General features: G+C 42.1%; 1 protein-coding gene and 2 non-coding genes across 4 annotated transcripts; all 3 read left to right on the plus strand.

Annotated features, from left to right (window-relative positions):
- On the plus strand, positions 1 to 72 carry trnap-ugg (transfer RNA proline (anticodon UGG)). The gene has a single exon. It is a non-coding gene; the product is annotated as a tRNA-Pro (tRNA).
- A 3,414-nt stretch (positions 73 to 3,486) lies between these two features.
- Positions 3,487 to 3,558, plus strand: trnap-agg (transfer RNA proline (anticodon AGG)). The gene has a single exon. It is a non-coding gene; the product is annotated as a tRNA-Pro (tRNA).
- Positions 3,559 to 4,806: 1,248 nt separating this feature from the next.
- Positions 4,807 to 23,627, plus strand: ric8a (RIC8 guanine nucleotide exchange factor A). 2 transcript variants are annotated; one of them, XM_021577024.3, is made up of 12 exons: positions 4,807 to 5,243; positions 11,362 to 11,409; positions 11,797 to 11,814; positions 16,568 to 16,855; positions 17,200 to 17,589; positions 17,782 to 17,876; positions 18,159 to 18,309; positions 18,997 to 19,092; positions 19,199 to 19,343; positions 19,562 to 19,706; positions 19,940 to 20,059; positions 22,675 to 23,627. In XM_021577024.3, exons 1-12 carry the CDS (start codon positions 5,154 to 5,156, stop codon positions 22,895 to 22,897), a joined length of 1,809 nt encoding a protein of 602 aa, XP_021432699.2. In that variant the 5' UTR covers positions 4,807 to 5,153; the 3' UTR covers positions 22,898 to 23,627. The 2 variants fall into 2 exon arrangements, with proteins under 2 accessions (XP_021432699.2, XP_021432709.2); XM_021577034.3 differs by lacking the exon at positions 11,797 to 11,814 and having other exon boundaries at positions 4,983 to 5,243.
- Positions 23,628 to 24,121: the final 494 nt, after the last annotated feature.

A 24,121-nucleotide genomic window follows, 5' to 3' on the forward strand; every position in this document is an offset into this window, starting at 1 on the left:
GGCTCGTTGGTCTAGGGGTATGATTCTCGCTTTGGGTGCGAGAGGTCCCGGGTTCAAATCCCGGACGAGCCCTTCTTTTCTGAACACTACCGGCTCAGGGTACTGTCCAAGATAATGGTTGTCTACTTGGGAAAATGGAGATGACTGTGCATATTCAGCAGAAACAGTGACATTCAGTCATGTGTAGGTTTCTATAACAAATAGCAGGCTCACAGGATACCAATGTCGTCTATGTTTGTATTAGGAGAACTAGCTGAACGACTGGTCGTATAACTGACAAGCCTAATTAGATAAATACTCTTATCTGTCAGCCACGGAGAAACTTCCATATGGTTTTATTTGCACCTGTAACACTATAGTCCTGGATAGGCCTCAGTCCTCATAATGCAAATGATAACCTACAGCACTTAAGAAAGATGTCAACCACAGACAAAGGTTAAATTTGCAAATCTGACAATGTACTGTACACTGAGTGTACTAAACAATAAGAACACCTTCCTAATATTGAGTTGGATTCCCTTTTGCCATCAGAAAAGCCTCAATTCGTCAGGTGCATGAACTCTAAAGGGTGTCGAAAGTGTTCCATAGGGATGCTGTCCCATGTTGACTCCAATGCAGTTGTGTCTATTCTCTGAGAGCTGGTCTCTCTAGGAACCGTCTGATGTCGAGTTGAGTGCTGTACCCATCCATCATGTTGCCATGGTTGGTCACAGTTGTGTCAAGATGGTTGGATGTCCTTTGGGTGGCGGACCATTCTTGACACACACGGGAAACTGTTGAGAGTGAACAAAACAGCAGCATTGCAGTTCTTGACACACTCAGACCGGTGCGCCTGGCACCTACTATCATACCCCATTCAAAGGCCCCTCAATATTTTGTCTCGTCCGTTCACCTTCTGAATGGCACACATACAGAATACGTCTCAAGACTTAAAACTTCTTCTTTAACCTGTCTCCTCCCCTTCATCTACACTGATTGAACTGAATTTAACAGGTGACATCAATACGGGATGATAGACTTCAGCAGGATTCACCTGATCAGTCTATGTTATGGAAAGAGCAGGTGTTCATAATGTTTTGTAAACACAGACTATTTATTTAATTTTTTTATGTAGCCTTTATTTAACTAGGCAAATCAGTTAAGAACAAATTCTTATTTATAATGACGGCCTACCCTGGCCAAACTCGGACGACGCTGGTTCAATTGTGCACCGCCCAATGCGACTCCCAAACACGGCCGGATGTGATACAAATCCCGGACGAGACCTCCTTTTAAGAAGTCAAATGACTTACAGACTAGACACAGTCCACATGACAGACTACATACAGTCTATGACAGACTTGGTAAGTCTATGTCATGGAAGGAGCAGGTGTTCCTAATGTTTTGTACACTTGGTGTATGTAAAACTCACCCGAAAGTGTCAGTTACCACTAGAGGGCAGTCTAATAGCCAAAACCTGCCACATCACAGATTCTGGGAGTTAACTCACAGGCTGATGAGGAGAAAGGGATGGGAAAAGTGTAACAATCGGGTGGGTTTCCCTAAGCAGGCTTGTTGGTTTAAGGGTATGCTTCTCTCTTAGGGTGTGAGTAGTCCTGGGTTTAAATCCCAGATGAGCCCACCTTTTGAGAAAATATGTGATAGATGTATTTAGGGTTGTCCTAAGTGAGTTAGTATATTGAAAGATCACAAGCAAAGTGGGTAGAAAAATCATACCAAAAGGAAAATGGTAGACTGTAAGTGGCAAATATAGATATCTGTAGGCCCTTTGGTAAAACAGAGATATAAAACAATATCCAGTCAGTATGAAATATAATGTACAGTGTTGTAATGTCAACGAGTGACTTTGAATTGTGTGACAGACGGTAATATAGATACATCAACTAGAATCTTCTCAAAGTTGCCCATGCTTCAAAATGGATCCTGCATTATCCTTACATACAGTATATAATACTGAACTGCACCTACCAGTGAAAGAACTGTGAGAGATCCATCAAACACATTACACCCATAGGACATATATCCTGTCCTGCCAAATGCTACCACCTTCAGCGCCATCTCCAGCAGGTAGTAAAGGATGAAGAAACAGTTGATTGTCTGAAAAAACAGATCAGTGGAGGCTGCTGAGGGGAGGACGGTTCATAATAATGGCTGGAACGGAGCAAATAGAATGGCATCAAACCATCTGTTTGATGTATTTGATACCATTCCACCGATTCCCCTCCAGTCATTACCACGGGCCGGTCCTCCCCAATTAAGGTGCCACCAACCTCCTGTGACAGAGATACATATAAAGTCTGTGAATTGCACGGAGCTATTTACATAAACTGTGCAAGACCCATACCTGCTATACATGAGTCATTCATGTCGGCAGTGCACTGCAGGCACAGTAACTAATGTCTACTTGTAACTACTACTTGTAGTACATTTTACGTTCAAATGGCCTTAAATGTTGAGCCTCTAAATAGTAGTTGTCTCGTTCAGAGATTCTACTCACAGTCAATCACCAGGAGAATCTAGAGGAACATTTATGATGCTTAGATGCATATACAGTAGACATAATACATGCATATACAGTAGACATAATACATGCATATACAGTAGACATAATACATGCATATACAGTAGACATAATACATGCATATACAGTAGACATAATACATGCATATACAGTAGACATAATACATGCATATACAGTAGACATAATACATGCATATACAGTAGACATAATACATGCATATACAGTAGACTTAATACATGCATATACAGTAGACATAATACATGCATATACAGTAGACATAATACATGCATATACAGTAGACATAATACATGCATATACAGTAGACATAATACATGCATATACAGTAGACATAATACATGCATATACAGTAGACATAATACATGCATATACAGTAGACATAATACATGCATATACAGAATACTTAATACATGCATATACAGAATACATAATACGTACATGACCTTTGACCTTCCACATTTTCTAAAAATAAAATGGGATACAATGCACCCTCATGCACACTCATTTTTAGACCAGAGACATCAAATGCAGAGAAGGTGAACAAAATGGGTCAGGGCCTATATCTACTGCCTTTCTAATCGACTCTAATGATGATCAATAACAGAGATAAATAGAGGACTTATATTATCTCCATTTTAAAGTAGTCAATTGTCTTCTTCTTCATTGACTGATTCCTCCCAACTCATAGGAAAACCCACCCACTTGACTACTTTAAAATTGTGAAAGTCCTCAATTGCAATATCCATTCCAAAATGCGTTATGTCCATGAAGAGTCCTCCATCTGTTTCCATTTGATCAACATGTCTGTGTTTGTGCAGAGTCTAGAATAGCCACTAGGTGGCCGTCTCTGAGCAGTTTGACTGAGCATGCAACATTAACTTGAGAGGAATTCCTCATGCACGTGGCATGCAGTGTAATTTAAACTCTTGGTTGTTGAACCTATGAGAGGCTCGTTGGTCTAGGGGTATGATTCTCGCTTAGGGTGCGAGAGGTCCCGGGTTCAAATCCCGGACGAGCCCTCCTTTTAAGTTGTCAAGCAATTTACAGGATGAACAGGCCCTTCATAGAGTGTACAAAGCATAGTAGTGTACATTCACTAAAGCATCTCTATCAACAATATTACTGTGAATAAGTAGCCTGGAATCTTAACTGATAAGCTCTGTTTCAGTATTGTTATGGTGAAACAAAGCATGTCAGTTAGGATTCCAGGCTAGTGTCATAACTAAGAGCTGTTAGGATCAAGCAGAAACACAAACATCTATGTTAATTCATTAAATATTGTGACATTGTGAACTTGTGACATAGTGAACTCACACAGATGTATATAACATTGGCCAGGGCCAAATTCCCCACCGCAGTGACATAATGCTGACTGAAGATAAACTGAACCTATGTGCAGGAACTTAGACGAGTACTCAGGCAATGGAGGATGCTACAGAGGGAAACAATGACTTAAATTTGCTGTTCAGTCTCCTTTCACAATAACTTTTCAGATTTGCTTCTGTCCAAATGTTTGCTTCCGTTGCAAATGCAAGCACAAAGGCAAATGATGAAAGTCTGCTTGGAGTTAGAATGACAGTCTGCCAACTGCATAGTTTTGAAGAAATGAACATCGTCGTAGAGATAAATAATAAATACCTGTTTGATCCTGTCCAGCTCATCAAACAGTCTCTGGAAGGCCTCCCTGGGGATGAAGCCACTGGATGACTGAGACGCTTTCTGAGGAAATTACACTTTTAGAATCTTTTGACGTACCAAAAGTGTTCACAATTCAGAGGTGTGGCCATGTACATATATATCTTTAATCAAATCAAAGTGTATTTGTCACTTGCGCCGAATAGAACAGGTGTAAACCTTACAGTGAAATGCTTACTTACAGGCTCTAACCAACAGTGCAAACAAGGTATTATGTGAACAATAGGTAAGTAAAGAAATAAAAACAACAGTAAAATAACAGTGAAAAATAACAGTAGCGAGGCTATAAAAGTAGTGAGGCTATAAAAGTAGTGAGTCTACATACAGGCACCGGTTAGTCAGGCCTATTGAGGTAGTATGTACATGTAGATATGGTTAAAGTGACTATGCATATATGATGAACAGAGAGTAGCAGTAGCGTAAAAGAGGGGTTGGCGGGTTGTGGGTGGCGGGACACAATGCAGATAGCCCGGTAGCCAATGTGCTGGGGCACTTTTTGGTCAGGCCATTTGAGGTAGTATGTATATGAATGTATAGTTATAGTGACTATGCATACATGATAAACAGAGAGTAGCAGCAGCGTAAAATAGGGGTTGGGAGGAGTGCTGTTGTGTTGGTCTACAGTTTAGCTGTAAATACGTATTTCTATTTGACTTTCTCCGAATCCAGATCATCCTCTGTGTAAATAATATCTCCATATTTTGCTGTTTACCGAAATGGAACTACAAATCCCAGGGTGCTGTGTGGTAAATTTGCAATCCTCCGCTAATCTTATCATCGCTGGTTTTTGAGTTCCAGGATCAGAGCCGAGTGACTATCACACAGAGTCATATGTGCATATAGCTATCAGTACGGTAGAGCCCTGTACATGACATCCGCGAGGCGCTAAACATTCGGGTGGACAGGGAACACAACAAAAATGAACATGGATTTAAATGACATAATAGAAAACATGGAAACGGGTGATCAAGATGCCGCATTGATGGCACTGCAGACGTACAATAAAAAGGTACATTGTTTTCGTTATCGTTATCAAGTACCGTATGAAATATGTTTTCTTCTAAGTTGAATTCCTCTGCAATTTGACAGTAGTAAGGTTGAACATCTCTTTTGACGATAATGTAACGTCATGACACTTTGATGATCAATTGCAACAGAAACATGCGAACGGACTGTTCAACCTCGTAGACGTCCTGAGCTCTTATAATAAGTGTTATTTTGGGGAGCGACGCATAAACGCACACGCACTTACATAGGCTAGGTACTACAGTGTGACAGTCAACTAACTGTCAGTTGAGCACCAGCAGCCATAATACATCTGTAGGCATATTCATAAATATATCAACATGTCATTGTAGCATGTTGTGCACATCATGCTGTTGTCATGGATAGGAAGGCTACAGTATCTTTCTCTATCTCTCGATATCATTACAGGCATTGATTTGTGGGATATCTGTACGATATCATAGCAGGAGAAAGCTAAAGGAAGCCTAGCAATATGCAGACACACTTTGAGTATATATCAGCCTTCCTAACCCTCAGACTACCACCCATAAGTATAATTTAATCGGATCTCTATGTTACCACCCTGCTGTCTGCTCAGTCTACTCTGTGGAGGCCATTGCCTGGGCAACTGACCTCATACCCTGTAACCCTCTTTAGTCAACAATCCCCACTGTGTGTGTGTGTGTGTGTGTGTGTGTGTGTGTGTGATATTACTGTATAATTCCCATCGTATTCCACTGTATTATTATTTATAGTAGGTATTCAGCCTACATATGTCTGTGGACGAACACATTAGTCCCAATTCTGACATCCTTATGTGATGATGTCTGACTGGAAATGAATCAGTAAAATGATAGAGCCATATCTCAGCAGTGGATGAGTATCCCGTTCCTGCACACACAAAGTGCCTTTCACAACATACACATCTCTGCAGAGAGGTATACCATGTGACCATTACTAACATGTGACTTTGAAACAGGCATAATTGAGTCAAATTGGATTGAAGGCAATGCAGAAACAATTCAGCTTTACAAATTCATCCCAATGAGTCAATACTTATTGAGTCATAGTTTAGAGTGATGCTTGTTTGATTTGTCTTTCCTTAGACAGAGTTACCTCACAGAGACTACCCACCGAGCATCAGTAGTCAGCCCTACCTAGACTTCTGTGGGTTCGTATCTATTGGCATAACAGGATTAAGTCTTCTGAGAAACACAAATAGATTCCTGAAGCTTTGAGGCCCTTCAAATCCTGTCCATCTAAATGGTTCTCATCTGATCCTGTAGCTTTAGCCTGGCCCCCAGGCAGCTTCTGCTCTCTTTCCAACTCCAAATGGTATTGTCATGGCAACCATTGTTTGGTGTGCCAATGAGTGACAATGAGTTGGCAAGATAGCACAAACAGATCTGGTACCAGGCTTACTGTAACATTACAAAGGGTTGGTCTGGTAACAGGCTTACTGTAGCATTACAAAGGGTTGGTCTGGTAACAGGCTTACTGTAGTGTAACAAAGGGTTGGTCTGGTAACAGGCTTACTGTAACATTACAAAGGGTTGGTCTGGTAACAGGCTTACTGTAGTGTAACAAAGGGTTGGTCTGGTAACAGGCTTACTGTAACATTACAAAGGGTTGGTCTGGTAAAAGGCTTACTGTAGCATTACAAAGGGTTGGTCTGGTAACAGGCTTACTGTAACATTACAAAGGGTTGGTCTGGTAAAAGGCTTACTGTAGCATTACAAAGGGTTGGTCTGGTAACAGGCTTACTGTAACATTACAAAGGGTTGGTCTGGTCACAGGCTTACTGTAGCATTACAAAGGGTTGGTCTGGTAAAAGGCTTACTGTAGCATTACAAAGGGTTGGTCTGGTAACAGGCTTACTGTAGCATTACAAAGGGTTGGTCTGGTAACAGGCTAACTGTAGTGTAACAAAGGGTTGGTCTGGTAACAGGCTTACTGTAGCATTACAAAGGGTTGGTCTGGTAACAGGCTTACTGTAGCATTACAAAGGGTTGGTCTGGTAACAGGCTTACTGTAGCATTACAAAGGGTTGGTCTGGTAACAGGCTTACTGTAGCATTACAAAGGGTTGGTCTGGTAACAGGCTTACTGTAGTGTAACAAAGGGTTGGTCTGGTAACAGGCTTACTGTAACATTACAAAGGGTTGGTCTGGTAACAGGCTTACTGTAGCATTACAAAGGGTTGGTCTGGTAACAGGCTTACTGTAGTGTAACAAAGGGTTGGTCTGGTAACAGGCTTACTGTAACATTACAAAGGGTTGGTCTGGTAACAGGTGTACTGTAGTGTAACAAAAGGTTGGTCTAGTAAAAGGCTTACTGTAGCATTACAAAGGGTTGGTCTGGTAACAGGCTTACTGTAGCATAACAAAGGGTTGGTCTGGTAACAGGCTTACTGTAGCATTACAAAGGGTTGGTCTGGTAAAAGGCTTACTGTAGCATTACAAAGGGTTGGTCTGGTAACAGGCTTACTGTAGCATAACAAAGGGTTGGTCTGGTAACAGGCTTACTGTAGCATTACAAAGGGTTGGTCTGGTAACAGGCTTACTGTAGCATTACAAAGGGTTGGTCTGGTAACAGGCTTACTGTAGCATTACAAAGGGTTGGTCTGGTAACAGGCTTACTGTAGCATAACAAAGGGTTGGTCTGGTAACAGGCTTACTGTAGCATTACAAAGGGTTGGTCTGGTAACAGGCTTACTGTAGTGTAACAAAGGGTTGGTCTGGTAACAGGCTTACTGTAACATAACAAAGGGTTGGTCTGGTAACAGGCTTACTGTAGCATTACAAAGGGTTGGTCTGGTAACAGGCTTACTGTAGCATTACAAAGGGTTGGTCTGGTAACAGGCTTACTGTAGTGTAACAAAGGGTTGGTCTGGTAACAGGCTTACTGTAACATTACAAAGGGTTGGTCTGGTAACAGGCTTACTGTAGCATTACAAAGGGTTGGTCTGGTAACAGGCTTACTGTAGTGTAACAAAGGGTTGGTCTGGTAACAGGCTTACTGTAACATTACAAAGGGTTGGTCTGGTAACAGGTGTACTGTAGTGTAACAAAAGGTTGGTCTAGTAAAAGGCTTACTGTAGCATTACAAAGGGTTGGTCTGGTAACAGGCTTACTGTAGCATAACAAAGGGTTGGTCTGGTAACAGGCTTACTGTAGCATTACAAAGGGTTGGTCTGGTAAAAGGCTTACTGTAGCATTACAAAGGGTTGGTCTGGTAACAGGCTTACTGTAGCATAACAAAGGGTTGGTCTGGTAACAGGCTTACTGTAGCATTACAAAGGGTTGGTCTGGTAACAGGCTTACTGTAGCATTACAAAGGGTTGGTCTGGTAACAGGCTTACTGTAGCATTACAAAGGGTTGGTCTGGTAACAGGCTTACTGTAGCATAACAAAGGGTTGGTCTGGTAACAGGCTTACTGTAGCATTACAAAGGGTTGGTCTGGTAACAGGCTTACTGTAGTGTAACAAAGGGTTGGTCTGGTAACAGGCTTACTGTAACATAACAAAGGGTTGGTCTGGTAACAGGCTTACTGTAACATTACAAAGGGTTGGTCTGGTAACAGGCTTACTGTAGCATAACAAAGGGTTGGTCTGGTAACAGGCTTACTGTAGTGTAACAAAGGGTTGGTCTGGTAACAGGTGTACTGTAGCATTACAAAGGGTTGGTCTGGTACCAGGCTTACTGTAGCATAACAAAGGGTTGGTCTGGTAACAGGCGTACTGTAGTGTAACAAAGGGTTGGTCTGGTAACAGGCTTACTGTAGCATTACAAAGGGTTGGTCTGGTAACAGGTGTACTGTAGTGTAACAAAGGGTTGGTCTGGTAACAGGCTTACTGTAGCATTACAAAGGGTTGGTCTGGTAACAGGCTTACTGTAGCATAACAAAGGGTTGGTCTGGTAACAGGCTTACTGTAACATTACAAAGGGTTGGTCTGGTAACAGGCTTACTGTAGTGTAACAAAGGGTTGGTCTGGTAACAGGCTTACTGTAGCATTACAAAGGGTTGGTCTGGTAACAGGCGTACTGTAGCATTACAAAGGGTTGGTCTGGTAACAGGCTTACTGTAACATTACAAAGGGTTGGTCTGGTAATATGCTTACTGTAGCATTACAAAGGGTTGGTCTGGTAACAGGCTTACTGTAGCATTACAAAGGGTTGGTCTGGTAACAGGCTTACTGTAGCATAACAAAGGGTTGGTCTGGTAACAGGCTTACTGTAGTGTAACAAAGGGTTGGTCTGGTAACAGGCTTACTGTAACATTACAAAGGGTTGGTCTGGTAACAGGCTTACTGTAGTGTAACAAAGGGTTGGTCTGGTAAAAGGCTTACTGTAACATTACAAAGGGTTGGTCTGGTAACAGGCTTACTGTAGTGTAACAAAGGGTTGGTCTGGTAACAGGCTTACTGTAACATTACAAAGGGTTGGTCTGGTAACAGGCTTACTGTAGTATTACAAAGGGTTGGTCTGGTAACAGGCTTACTGTAGCATAACAAAGGGTTGGTCTGGTAACAGGCTTACTGTAACATTACAAAGGGTTGGTCTGGTAACAGGCTTACTGTATTGTAACAAAGGGTTGGTCTGGTAAAAAGCTTACTGTAGCATTACAAAGGGTTGGTCTGGTAACAGGCTTACTGTAGTGTAACAAAGGGTTGGTCTGGTAACAGGCTTACTGTAGTGTAACAAAGGGTTGGTCTGGTAACAGGCTTACTGTAACATTACTAAGGGTTGGTCTGGTAACAGGCTTACTGTAACATTACAAAGGCTTGGTCTGGTAACAGGCTTACTGTAACATTACAAAGGGTTGGTCTGGTAACAGGCTTACTGTAGCATAACAAAGGGTTGGTCTGGTAACAGGCGTACTGTAGTGTAACAAAAGGTTGGTCTAGTAAAAGGCTTACTGTAGCATTACAAAGGGTTGGTCTGGTAACAGGCGTACTGTAGCATTACAAAGGGTTGGTCTGGTAACAGGCTTACTGTAACATTACAAAGGGTTGGTCTGGTAATATGCTTACTGTAGCATTACAAAGGGTTGGTCTGGTAACAGGCTTACTGTAACATTACAAAGGGTTGGTCTGGTAACAGGCTTACTGTAGCATAACAAAGGGTTGGTCTGGTACCAGGCTTACTGTAGCATTACAAAGGGTTGGTCTGGTAACAGGCTTTCTGTAGTGTAACAAAAGGTTGGTCTAGTAAAAGGCTTACTGTAACATTACAAAGGGTTGGTCTGGTACCAGGCTTACTGTAGCATAACAAAGGGTTGGTCTGGTAACAGGTGTACTGTAGTGTAACAAAAGGTTGGTCTAGTAAAAGGCTTACTGTAGCATTACAAAGGGTTGGTCTGGTAACAGGCTTACTGTAGCATAACAAAGGGTTGGTCTGGTAACAGGCTTACTGTAGCATTACAAAGGTTGGTCTGGTAACAGGCTTACTGTAGCATTACAAAGGGTTGGTCTGGTAACAGGCTTACTGTAGCATTACAAAGGGTTGGTCTGGTAACAGGCTTACTGTAACATTACAAAGGGTTGGTCTGGTAACAGGCTTACTGTAGCATAACAAAGGGTTGGTCTGGTAACAGGCTTACTGTAGTGTAACAAAGGGTTGGTCTGGTAACAGGCTTACTGTAGCATAACAAAGGGTTGGTCTGGTAACAGGCGTACTGTAATATTACAAAGGGTTGGTCTGGTAACAGGCTTACTGTAACATTACAAAGGGTTGGTCTGGTAACAGGCTTACTGTAGTGTAACAAAGGGTTGGTCTGGTAACAGGCTTACTGTAGTGTAACAAAAGGTTGGTCTGGTAACAGGCTTACTGTAGCATTACAAAGGGTTGGTCTGGTAACAGGCTTACTGTAGTGTAACAAAAGGTTGGTCTAGTAAAAGGCTTACTGTAGCATTACAAAGGGTTGGTCTGGTAACAGGCGTACTGTAGGTAAACTGTAATAATCTTCCACCCTGAAGTGGAAGAGAGAGAGAGAGAGAGATAGGCAAAAGCTCTCACCACTGGAACACGAGCACTCTACTTTACTGTACTGTATGCTAATTCACAATCAATTGTGTGAAATGTTTTATAATGTTTTCTCTTCACTTTCTTGTATCCTCCTAGATGACCCAGTGCTTCACATTTACCACAGATGAAGAGGAGCAGAGAGAGGTACGGAGTTTATTTTTTACTATGGATGTGTCGGAAACGGCACCCTATGTAGTGCACTTCTTTTGACCGGAGCCCTATGGGGCCTAGTCAAAAGTAGTGCACTATCTAGGGAATAGGCTACATCTGAAAAGGCACCCTATCTCCCTTGTACGGTTGTTGGTCATTGAGGCATTGGAATTATCAGCTTTTTAACTATACTGTTTGTTTGTAATCTGGATTATGTAGAATCACAGTGAGATACAGCCCAAACACCAAAATTGATAGTTGGTATCAACCAAACTGTGTAGAGTATAGAATAACCCATGCTGGTCAGTCTCACCAAATTCCCTCCGCCCTAACTCTCTTTTTCATCTTTCATCTCTTTCTTCTTGCGTGCCTGTACACTAGGATGGGAAGTTACAAGAGGTATACTGTGTGTAATGGTAGTGTTTCAGTATATTTCAACCCAAAGTTTATCTCTACAACTATTTCAATTCTTAATGATGTATTTAGACATTTGGCATAATGTAAGTAATTAATAATTGTTGTTACATTATATCAAGAAATACACTTTGGGTTCGTAGAAGTAGACATATCATTATTTTCATGAGAGACAACCTGCAGCAAGTGACCAAGACATTGTCTTTACATCTACAGGGGCATCAGACCCTCTTCCTGGATGTTTTCACAGCTAGTTGATGACGACTCACTCATGTTCTGCTGCACTTCTGCCACTATTGACAGCATGTTGTCTGATATCCATCACAATTAGGCTTATCAGTCTTATCACTGCCATGTTGAAAGGTACTTAGGCCCATCGCTCCTCGTGGTGTGTTGAAATGTAGCCCATACTTATTTGAGAGTCCATATCATTTGATGATCCTTGGAGATGCTGTCCATAGCTGTATGTAACGTTATAGTCCCTCTCCACAAATGTTATTGCCAAATACTTACTTAGGGCTTACAACTGCTGGAGTAAAGGCCATCATCAACAGCAGCATTCCATTATATCCGGGACTGGATGATTTGGTCAAGTTTTCTCAATGCCATGGTCAAGTTTTCTCAATGCCATGGTCAAGTTAAATGTGGGATGCGGTTAGTCCACTGTTGACACAGCACCCTATCTGAAAGAAGGCATTATGAGAGAACTTAGCAGATACTGGTTGTATCCCAAATGGCCCCCTATTCCCTATGTAGTGCACTACTTTTGATCAGGGTCCATTGGGCTCCAGTCTAAAGCAGTGCACTATATAGGAAATAGGGGGCCATTTGGGACAAGCCCACTATTCTGTGGTGAATTTATTTTGGTTTGGCGCTACTTGGAGAAGCCCTGACCGACAGGAAGTGTGCATTCATGTACTGTGTTTTGGAGAAATAGGGATCTGTGACTTGTATCTGTGACTTGTATCTGTGACTTGTATCTGTGACTTGTATCTGTGACTTTTATCTGTGACTTTTATCTGTGACTTGTATCTGTGACTTGCTTCAGTCTAATTGGTTACAACCAGTTACAAGCTATTATGTCATTCTTATCTGATGTCCTACATTTGCTGTGTCCTATCCCTCAAAGCTATTTATTTCGGGTAGCCACATGCTATCTCTGGAGACCTCACACAACGCAAGCTATTTAGGCAATTAATTGATGAGGGCATTGTCGATTCTCATTATCATAATTTCCCCAAGTATAGAGCAGAGCACAGGCAAGCTGAGTGAGCAGCAACCATCAATCATTCTCAGCATTCAACAACTGACTCGTCCTCACTCTGTCTCCCAAAGGGGAGGAAAAGACATTATGCTGTGAGCCCTACATATGCTGGGTTCAAATGGTACCCTATTCCCTACATAGTGCACTACTTTCGGCAAGAGCCCTGGTCAAAAGTAGTGCACACCAGAGGGAATGGGGTACTATTTGGGAGGTATCCTAAATGGCCCAGACTCCTGACTTAGGCAGCTATAATTCTGTTTCTGAAGCTTTTAACTTACTGCCTCAGGACATTCAGGTCCCACTGGGTGCACTGTGTTATATCGGGACAGGAAAACATCTGACGTGCACAGACTCATGATCCTGAACTTTACTTGGTTATGGATGGGTTATGCTGTGTCTTTCTGATGATAACATAGTGATGCTGGACTGTAGTCTACCTTCATAATGACAAAACAAAGCTGGACTGTAGTCTACCTTCATAATGACAAAACAAAGCTGGACTGTAGTCTACCTTCATAATGACAAAGCAAAGGCTGGACTGTAGTCTACCTTCATAATGACAAAACAAAGCTGGACTCTAGTCTACCTTCATAATGACAAAACGATGCTGGACTGTAGTCTACCTTCATATGACAAAACAAAGCTGGACTGTAGTCTACCTTCATAATGACAAAGCAAAGGCTGGACTGTAGTCTACCTTCATAATGACAAAACAATGCTGGACTGTAGTCTACCTTCATAATGACAAAACAAAGCTGGACTGTAGTCTACCTTCATAATGACAAAACGATGCTGGACTGTAGTCTACCTTCATATGACAAAACAAAGCTGGACTGTAGTCTACCTTCATAATGACAAAGCAAAGGCTGGACTGTAGTCTACCTTCATAATGACAAAACAAAGCTGGACTGTAGTCTACCTTCATAATGACAAAGCGATGCTGGACTGTAGTCTACCTTCATAATGACAAAGCAAAGGCTGGACTGTAGTCTACCTTCATAATGACAAAACGATGCTGGACTGTAGTCTACCTTCATAATGACAAAACAAAGCTGGACTGTAGTCTACCTTCATAATGACAAAACGATGCTGGACTGTAGTCTACCTTCATATGACAAAACAAAGCTGGACTGTAGTCTACCTTCATAATGACAAAGCAAAGGCTGGACTGTAGTCTACCTTCATAATGACAAAACAAAGCTGGACTGTAGTCTACCTTCATAATGACAAAACGATGCTGGACTGTAGTCTACTTTCATATGGCAAAGCAAAGGCTGGACTGTAGTCTACCTTCACAATGACAAAACAAAGGCTGGACTGTAGTCTACCTTCATAATGACAAAACAAAGCTGGACTGTAGTCTACCTTCATAATGACAAAACAAAGGCTGGACTGTAGTCTACCTTCATAATGACAAAACAAAGGCTGGACTGTAGTCTACCTTCATAATGACAAAACAAAGGCTGGACTGTAGTCTACCTTCATAATGACAAAGCAAAGGCTGGACTGTAGTCTACCTTCATAATGACAAAACAAAGGCTGGACTGTAGTCTACCTTCATAATGACAAAGCAAAGGCTGGACTGTAGTCTACCTTCATAATGACAAAACAAAGCTGGACTGTAGTCTACCTTCATAATGACAAAACAATGCTGGACTGTAGTCTACCTTCATAATGACAAAACAAAGGCTGGACTGTAGTCTACCTTCATAATGACAAAACAAAGCTGGACTGTAGTCTACCTTCATAATGACAAAACAAAGGCTGGACTGTAGTCTACCTTCATAATGACAAAACAAAGGCTGGACTGTAGTCTACCTTCATAATGACAAAGCAATGCTGGACTGTAGTCTACCTTCATAATGACAAAACAAAGGCTGGACTGTAGTCTACCTTCATAATGACAAAGCGATGCTGGACTGTAGTCTACCTTCATAATGACAAAACAAAGGCTGGACTGTAGTCTACCTTCATAATGACAAAGCGATGCTGGACTGTAGTCTACCTTCATAATGACAAAACAAAGGCTGGACTGTAGTCTACCTTCATAATGACAAAACAAAGGCTGGACTGTAGTCTACCTTCATAATGACAAAACAAAGGCTGGACTGTAGTCTACCTTCATAATGACAAAGCAAAGGCTGGACTGTAGTCTACCTTCATAATGACAAAACAAAGGCTGGACTGTAGTCTACCTTCATAATGACAAAGCAAAGGCTGGACTGTAGTCTACCTTCATAATGACAAAACAAAGCTGGACTGTAGTCTACCTTCATAATGACAAAACAATGCTGGACTGTAGTCTACCTTCATAATGACAAAACAAAGGCTGGACTGTAGTCTACCGTCATAATGACAAAACAAAGCTGGACTGTAGTCTACCTTCATAATGACAAAACAAAGGCTGGACTGTAGTCTACCTTCATAATGACAAAACAAAGGCTGGACTGTAGTCTACCTTCATAATGACAAAACAAAGCTGGACTGTAGTCTACCTTCATAATGACAAAACAAAGCTGGACTGTAGTCTACCTTCATAATGACAAAACGATGCTTGACTGTAGTCTACCTTCATAATGACAAAGCGATGCTGGACTGTAGTCTACCTTCATAATGACAAAGCGATGCTGGACTGTAGTCTACCTTCATAATGACAAAGCGATGCTGGACTGTAGTCTACCTTCATATTGACAAAGCGATGCTGGACTGTAGTCTACCTTCATAGTCTACCTTCATAATGACAAAGCGATGCTGGACTGTAGTCTATTTTCAACTCTTAATTTGATTTAGATTGATTCAAATTCACAATTTTGGCATTCAAATATACTGGCTATTGATTACTTGGCATTTGTACTTTATTTATGTATATTGGAAGCATCCGAGACCCCAGTGAATAATACGTCCAAGCTCGTCCCAGTGTGGCAGCTTTTGTGCAGACAGCTGCCAGTCACTATCACGGCCCACAGACATGCAGAGATTTGATTTAGACTGTTTCCCGTCATCATATCAGTCAATCGAGACAGTTCTTTGTCAGAGGCATCGTGTGTGTATTATTAAAAGGCTTTTTATAGAAAGGAAGAGAGCGTCTCTGATGATTAAAGGATTGTTGTTACTCACAGATCACAGGGTAGCTTGGTGGCTTTGATTCTGACTTGGTCTATTTTTTACACAGTTTTAAGCCCAAACAGAGGACGTTCTGGAACTTAAAACCTATACCTTATGCAGAACTAGTGGAAGAACCTCCTAAACACCTATTCCCCATTGATGTTGAATCTCATGAAAATAAGCCATTTCCCATCCCATCCTCCTCTGGAGATGGGGAAAGGCCTTTTTGGAACTGTACTGACATGCATGCACTTTAGTTACACAGACAAGCACCTCATTGGTATAGAAACGTTTGGCAGTGTCGTCATACTTGCATACTGAGTAGTTAGGTCTAGTGATGCTGTCTCTTTGAACCACCTGTGTCCTCAGAGGTTAGGAGAGCTAGTGCTGGGCTTCCTGGAGCGAGACCTCCAACCGTCCTGCCAGCTTGCCTGTCTGGAGACCATCCGCATCCTGTCACGTGACAAGAACAACGTGGCACCCTTCATCACGCACACCGCCATGCAGAGCCTCAGCCGGCACGCTGGCATCGCAATCTCCCACGGCAACGTGGACTGCGAGGGCGATGTGGTCCTCGTCCCTTTCGTTGAGAACCCGGACCTGGAGATTATCGTAGAGGCGCTGAAGAGCATCTGCAACATCTGCTTGCACAACAAGGTGGATTAAAACACAGGGTGATGTGATGATATAGGCTTAACCACACTGGGGAATACCGGACGGTGCTGGGCAAAAATAATATTTAGATCAAGAAATAAGAGGTCTGAATATAGAGAATGCTGTATATAACTACTCCCCAGAGCTTTTTATTCCTGCACCATAATGATATAGCCTGTGTTCCAAATGGCATCCTGTTCACTTTAAAGTGCACTTATTTTGACAAGAGTCTAAAGGGCTATTTGGGTTATTTGGGACATAACTTATATGGGGCCAGATTCAATGTAATATGAATGGAGTGTGATTTAGGATGCATTCCTAATGATTTAGCTCTTTCTTTAACCAAGGTGGCTGTGCAGGTGGGCCAGGACTTGCAGCTGATTGTTGGCATCGCGGAGCGTCTCAAGCAGTGTGGCGAGGACCAGTGGAACCACTACGTAAGGTTCTTCGACCTGCGCCTCATGTTCCTTCTCACCGCCCAGCGTGTGGCGATGCGAACCCAGCTGTTGAGGGAGTTGCGGGGGGTCAGTCTGCTGTCCAACCACCTGGATGCTACATTGGGGCTGTGTTGGCCTGATACCTTCGAGGTGGGGCGGGCCGGGGTGGAGGTCGATCCGGACTCTGAGGAACCGACCGAACTGCCCCCACTCAGCCGGGAGAAGATCGAGAGAGCCATGGAGATCCTCAAGATCCTCTTCAATATCACCTACGATGCCAACCGGCGGGAGGTGGACGAGGTGAGCACTAAAGAGTGGATCCGCCATCACGGTTTGGGTCAATTTCATCAATGCAAGAGGTAAACTGAATTGAAATGGAATTGGCTCTAACCCTGTCCACCATAGCATATTACTGTATACTGTAAACTTTTCATAGTGTTGTTTACATACATCAATATAATGATAATCACAGTTCCTCTGCTGAACCTATAGGAGGAGGCAGCGGCGTTCAGACACCTGGGAGCCATCCTTAGACACTGTCTGATGAGCAGCGCTGACGCACAGGACGACACAGAGGAGTTTCACAGGTAATAGGTCTTATTATCTTAGTAAAGGCTTCTGAACCTAAATCAGGGGTGTCAAACTCACTTCCTGGAGGGCTGTCCCATGTCTCTGCTGGTTTTGTTATTTCCTTTCAATTTGTGTCCAATTAAGGCCTAGACAGCCAGGTGATGACCAGGTTGACCTTAATTATTCAATCAAGTAAGGGAGCAGCGGATCCCTGATGACACTTTGCCCTCCAGGAATTGAGTTTGACCTGAGCTAAACTGTGTCCTGTGAAAACCCTTTGTTTTTCTCCTGGGCTGCAGTCATTCACTGAACCTACTGGGGAACCTCCCTCTGTCCTGTCTGGATGTGCTGCTGATGCCCAAGGTTCAGCAGGGCTCAATAGAATACATGGGGGTCAACATGGACGCCGTCAACATGCTCCTGGAGTACATGGAGAAGAGGCTAGACAGGGTGAGCTGGGTTTTAACCCTCAACAGCAGGTTGAGATGCCTTTAGAAATGCTCAGTGGAGATTTCAATCTTGTTCTGATGGCAGAACTAATGGATGAAAGCTCAACGGTCAGTGGGCGTAGTTTACGGTGCCCTAAAATGGAATGAAGGAAAACTAACCGGCATTACATAGACAACGTGTTTTCATAAAGGTGGCATAAACAGTTGCATACACACATTGTTTGGACGTGCATTAGTGTGTATCAGTTTATTGCCATCTCTTGGATCTCTTGTAGAGTCTTTGCTCCTGGAGCTGCTCTCTGTGTGCCATCCAGGTATTTAAGGTGATGTAATAATGTCCCTGCAGAGGGTGTCTGGCTGTGTGGATGGGATATGATTACCTCTCCAAATTTGATGTTGTTCTTGAAGGAGGTTGTCACGAGGGTGTTCCGGAAGGCACACCAGTGTCTTTGGGGATATGGGTAAACAACCAGGACACAGCTGGAAGGCCTCAGTAATGAAACAGTCTAGTCTCATCCATAAGAGACATGGCAATAATTCATCTCGGCACGCAGAACCAAATCTTGTGAGAGACTTTGATGATATCTGTCAAGTAACACCCACCGTATCGGTCGGTATGGGTCTAGCTGCGCGCTGAAGAGGTTGTTGTATTATCTGTCTAATAACAGTTATGTGTGTGGGTTTCCAGGGCAAGAAACTGAAGGAGACCATGCTCCCCTCTCTTAACCTGCTGACTGAGAGCGCCCGCATCCACAGGGAGACCAGGAAGTTCCTCAGGATGAAGGTAGGTGATTGGACGTTTCATCTCATCATTCATCCAATTGCATGTCAATTACTGAATGTCCCATTGAGTTGGTTCTTCATTTGTGTGTGTGCGTGTGTATGTGTAGGTACTCCCTCCTCTGCGGGACGTGAAGAATCTACCAGAAGTGGGGAACGCCCTTCGCAACAAGCTTGTTCGCCTGATGACCAACATTGACACTGATGTCAAGAACTGTGCAGCAGAGTTCCTATTCGTCCTGTGCAAAGAAAGTGGTGAGTGGTAGTGTTTTCTGAAGTGTGTACCCTCTATTGCTGTGTTGTTCACTGTTGTCCATCATAGTAGGAACCTTGATTTCTGGCTTTCTCAATAGCCGAGTGATGAACCAGATTTGGAAGTATGGTAACTACCATAATGAGGAAACTATAGGATTTGTAATATAATTATTCTCCCCCATCGACACCCCTTTCCACCCTATTTCCATCCTGTGCAGTGTCCAGGTTCATTAAGTACACAGGCTATGGCAATGCAGCGGGTCTCCTGGCCGCCCGGGGGCTTCTGCGAGGGGGGGGCAACCCAGGCGTCTACTCTGAGGATGAGGACAGTGACACAGAAGAGTACCGTGAGGCCAAATCTCAGTGAGTTGAATTTAACTTCATTAATAATGGATAAATCTCAGTGAGTTGAATTGAAGTTTATTAATAATGGAGCCCTGCTCTGTTCTCTGTCCTTGGGGGAAACAGACACAGTTTTGCGCTTGAAATTAATGCATACATGCCCTATTTAGAAGAGTTAAAAATCATTGACATTTAGTTTCGGCCACCTTGGCCTTATTCAGAATGAGTAGCATTGTGTTCTCTGTCCTGGCCAGAATTAACCCTGTGACAGGCAGAGTGGAGGATGAGCAGCCCAACCCCATGGAGGGAATGACAGAGGAACAGAAGGAGCTGGAGGCCATGAAGCTGGTCAACATGTTTGATAAGCTCTCCAGGTAAAGATGCATTTTCAAAGTAGCCTGATCGCTGATCTAAAATGGTTGGATAGGTGAAACCCAGGACTCCGCTAGATATCCTACAGCAACCCAGTCGTGTGAGATCAGGGATTACTCTAAAGAACAACGTAAGGAAGGATGCATTTATTGGAACAGGGCCACAGACACAGATAGCTCACTACAGCAGTGCCACAGGCTCCCAGCAGGTGTCCTCATCGCTTCCCTTCCCACTGTGGTTCATGCATCATTAATGAGCTGAGGCAGGAGCTGTTACCAACAGCTAACAGAGTGTATATATATATAGATATTTATTTTAGATATATATGGGGGATTGGAAATATTGCAGATAATTACATTGATGGAAGCTACAATCTATATGCAATATTAAAGTTGATCTACCCCCTAAAAGAACAGCTAACATGTACGATTGTGCAACATAGTGTCATAAAACTGGTTAGCAGACTATAATCTGGAAATAGACTGTAGACATGTGGAAATGGACTGTAGACATGTGGAAATGGACTGTAGACATGTGGAAATGGACTGTAGACATGTGGAAATGGACTGTAGACATGTGGAAATAGACTGTTGACATGTGGAAATAGACTGTTGACATGTGGAAATGGACTGTAGACATGTGGAAATAGACTGTAGACATGTGGAAATAGACTGTTGACATGTGGAAATAGACTGTTGACATGTGGAAATAGACTGTTGACATGTGGAAATGGACTGTAGACATGTGGAAATGGACTGTAGACATGTGGAAATAGACTGTAGACATGTGGAAATGGACTGTTGACATGTGGAAATGGACTGTAGACATGTGGAAATGGACTGTAGACATGTGGAAATAGACTGTAGAAATGTGGAAATGACTTTGGAAATGTGGAAATGGACTGTAGACTTGTGAAAATGACTTTGGAAATGTGGAAATAGACTGGAAACATGTGGAAATGGACTGTTGACATGTGGAAATGGACTGTTGACATGTGGAAATGGAGTGTAGACATGTGGAAATGGACTGTAGACATGTGGAAATGGACTGTTGACATGTGGAAATGGACTGTAGACATGTGGAAATGGACTGTTGACATGTGGAAATGGACTGTTGACATGTGGAAAATGACTTTGGAAATATGGAAATAGACTGTAGACATGTGGAAATGGACTGTAGACATGTGGAAAATGACTGGAAATGTGGAAATAGACTGTAGACATGTGGAAATGGACTGTTGACATGTGGAAAATGACTTTGGAAATGTGGAAATGGACTGTAGACATGTGGAAATGGACTGTTGACATGTGGAAATGGACTGTAGACGTGGAAAATGACTGGAAATGTGGAAATAGACTGTAGACATGTGGAAATGGACTGTAGACATGTGGAAATGGACTGTAGACATGTGGAAATGGACTGTTGACATGTGGAAATGGACTGTAGACATGTGGAAATAGACTGTAGACATGTGGAAATAGACTGTTGACATGTGGAAATGGACTGTAGACATGTGGAAATGGACTGTAGACATGTGGAAATAGACTGTAGACATGTGGAAATGGACTGTTGACATGTGGAAATGGACTGTAGACATGTGGAAATGGACTGTAGACATGTGGAAATAGACTGTAGAAATGTGGAAATGACTTTGGAAATGTGGAAATGGACTGTAGACTTGTGAAAATGACTTTGGAAATGTGGAAATAGACTGGAAACATGTGGAAATGGACTGTTGACATGTGGAAATGGACTGTTGACATGTGGAAATGGAGTGTAGACATGTGGAAATGGACTGTAGACATGTGGAAATGGACTGTTGACATGTGGAAATGGACTGTAGACATGTGGAAATGGACTGTTGACATGTGGAAATGGACTGTTGACATGTGGAAAATGACTTTGGAAATATGGAAATAGACTGTAGACATGTGGAAATGGACTGTTGACATGTGGAAAATGACTGGAAATGTGGAAATAGACTGTAGACATGTGGAAATGGACTGTTGACATGTGGAAAATTACTTTGGAAATGTGGAAATGGACTGTAGACATGTGGAAATGGACTGTTGACATGTGGAAATGGACTGTAGACATGTGGAAAATGACTGGAAATGTGGAAATAGACTGTAGACATGTGGAAATGGACTGTAGACATGTGGAAATGGACTGTAGACATGTGGAAATGGACTGTTGACATGTGGAAATGGACTGTTGACATGTGGAAATGGACTGTTGACATGTGGAAATGGACTGTTGACATGTGGAAATAGACTGTTGACATGTGGAAATGGACTGTTGACATGTGGAAATGGACTGTTGACATGTGGAAATGGACTGTAGACATGTGGAATTGGACTGTTGACGTGGAAATGGACTGTAGACATGTGGAAATGGACTGTTGACATGTGGAAAATGACTTTGGAAATGTGGAAATAGACTGTCTACCTGTTGCTTAATCCACTACCTCCTTTCCTAGCAATAGTGATCTTCAATACAAGGTAAACATGTAATATTATCAATAATACACAGTAATGATCACAGCACTGCAGCCATATGTATTGGAATAATGATTCTTCATACATGTCTTTTCAGTTGAGACTTTTCTATCTTTCAGGTCCAATATTATCCAGCCAATGATGCTGGGGATTGATGGTTCGATGACACAGATGAATTCTGGCGACCTGCGACGAATGAGAGACCAGATACCACAGGGACAACAACTACACCTACAAACACAACTACGTCTAGAACCACAACAACAAGAACATAAAAAAGAACAACAAGATCAACAACAACAGCAAGGCTCAGGCAGCGAGGACGAGGGGGAGGTAGAATGAATATAATGGACTGTCACCTGTTGTGTAACCTCTGTCACAGGCTCTGAAGCTTATCGGTGCAGGCGGAATCATCATCTGATGTAAGACAATGACTGTGTACTAAAATAGCTACAGTGTTTGAGTAGCATGTGAAATGTTAACTATCTTTCTTAAGTATATATTAATGTTCTAGGTTGTGATTAACTTCCATCAGTGTGTTTAGGTATGTTTTCTGCCTTTTGTAGGTGAAATACTTTACATATCGGACTCCTTTCACATCAAATGTTGTTTCAAGACTTTAATCTTCTTTACGTTCTCAAAAGACAAAAGTTTCCCTTCATTTGTCCCTGGTTTTGTTTGCATTGTTCTTATACTGAGCAAATTATATTGAAGTTATTTATAGATTAAATTATGAATCCATTAATACTGTTTCAGTAGTTGCATTGTTCTAAACTAGTGATCAGAGAGCCTCAAAATGAAGTATAATATCTGATTATATTATGAGGTGTTTTTCATGTTATGTGATACCTGACATTTTGGGGGATGGGTGATCTTGATATGGTGTGCCACTATGCTATCTCAGTTATGTGCACATTTCAGTTCAGAATGGGAATGAGAAAACAATCTGTTGATTTTAGGTGGTTTCATTGCAATTTAAAGGTTTGATGAAAATAATCCACTTATATATTTACCCTAATTTATATTGTATACCAACTCTAATGTGAGGTTCAGTAAAAATGTTTCAAAAACATTATCTTGAATTGGCATCTTTTATAAATAAATATTCTTGGCATTTTATTTGACTTTTACAGTAATTATCAGGTATCTACCGAGAAAGTCCATGGCAGAATGGTAATTAAACAGTAATAAATATGAATTATTAATTAATATCTTATATTACAAAAAATATTTGTTGTAGTAAACAGTAACAGTAAACAAATATTAGATTTAACCACCACCTATAATTATTAATTGACCACTAATACAATAGAGAGGGAAATGGGGATTTCCATGACTACAGGAAGAGAACGGGTAAGGCACTTGGTTCAAGGCCTGGGTTGTGTTCATTAGGGCACACCCAACAGGAAACACTGTAAAAAATGTTTGCCATGGAACTTACAACTGAAGGATTCTTATTGGACAACTCCAGGTAGTCCCTCCCAGTTTCAGTCCATTTTCTTCCTTTTGGTGCCTAATGAACACGACCCAGGGTTTGCTTTACTGGCCACTTACTGGCCACTAACG

The sequence above is a fragment of the Oncorhynchus mykiss genome, chromosome 2 (assembly GCF_057628025.1).
Source record: "Oncorhynchus mykiss isolate SJ-2025 chromosome 2, ASM5762802v1, whole genome shotgun sequence".
Classification (NCBI taxonomy): Eukaryota; Metazoa; Chordata; class Actinopteri; order Salmoniformes; family Salmonidae; genus Oncorhynchus; species Oncorhynchus mykiss.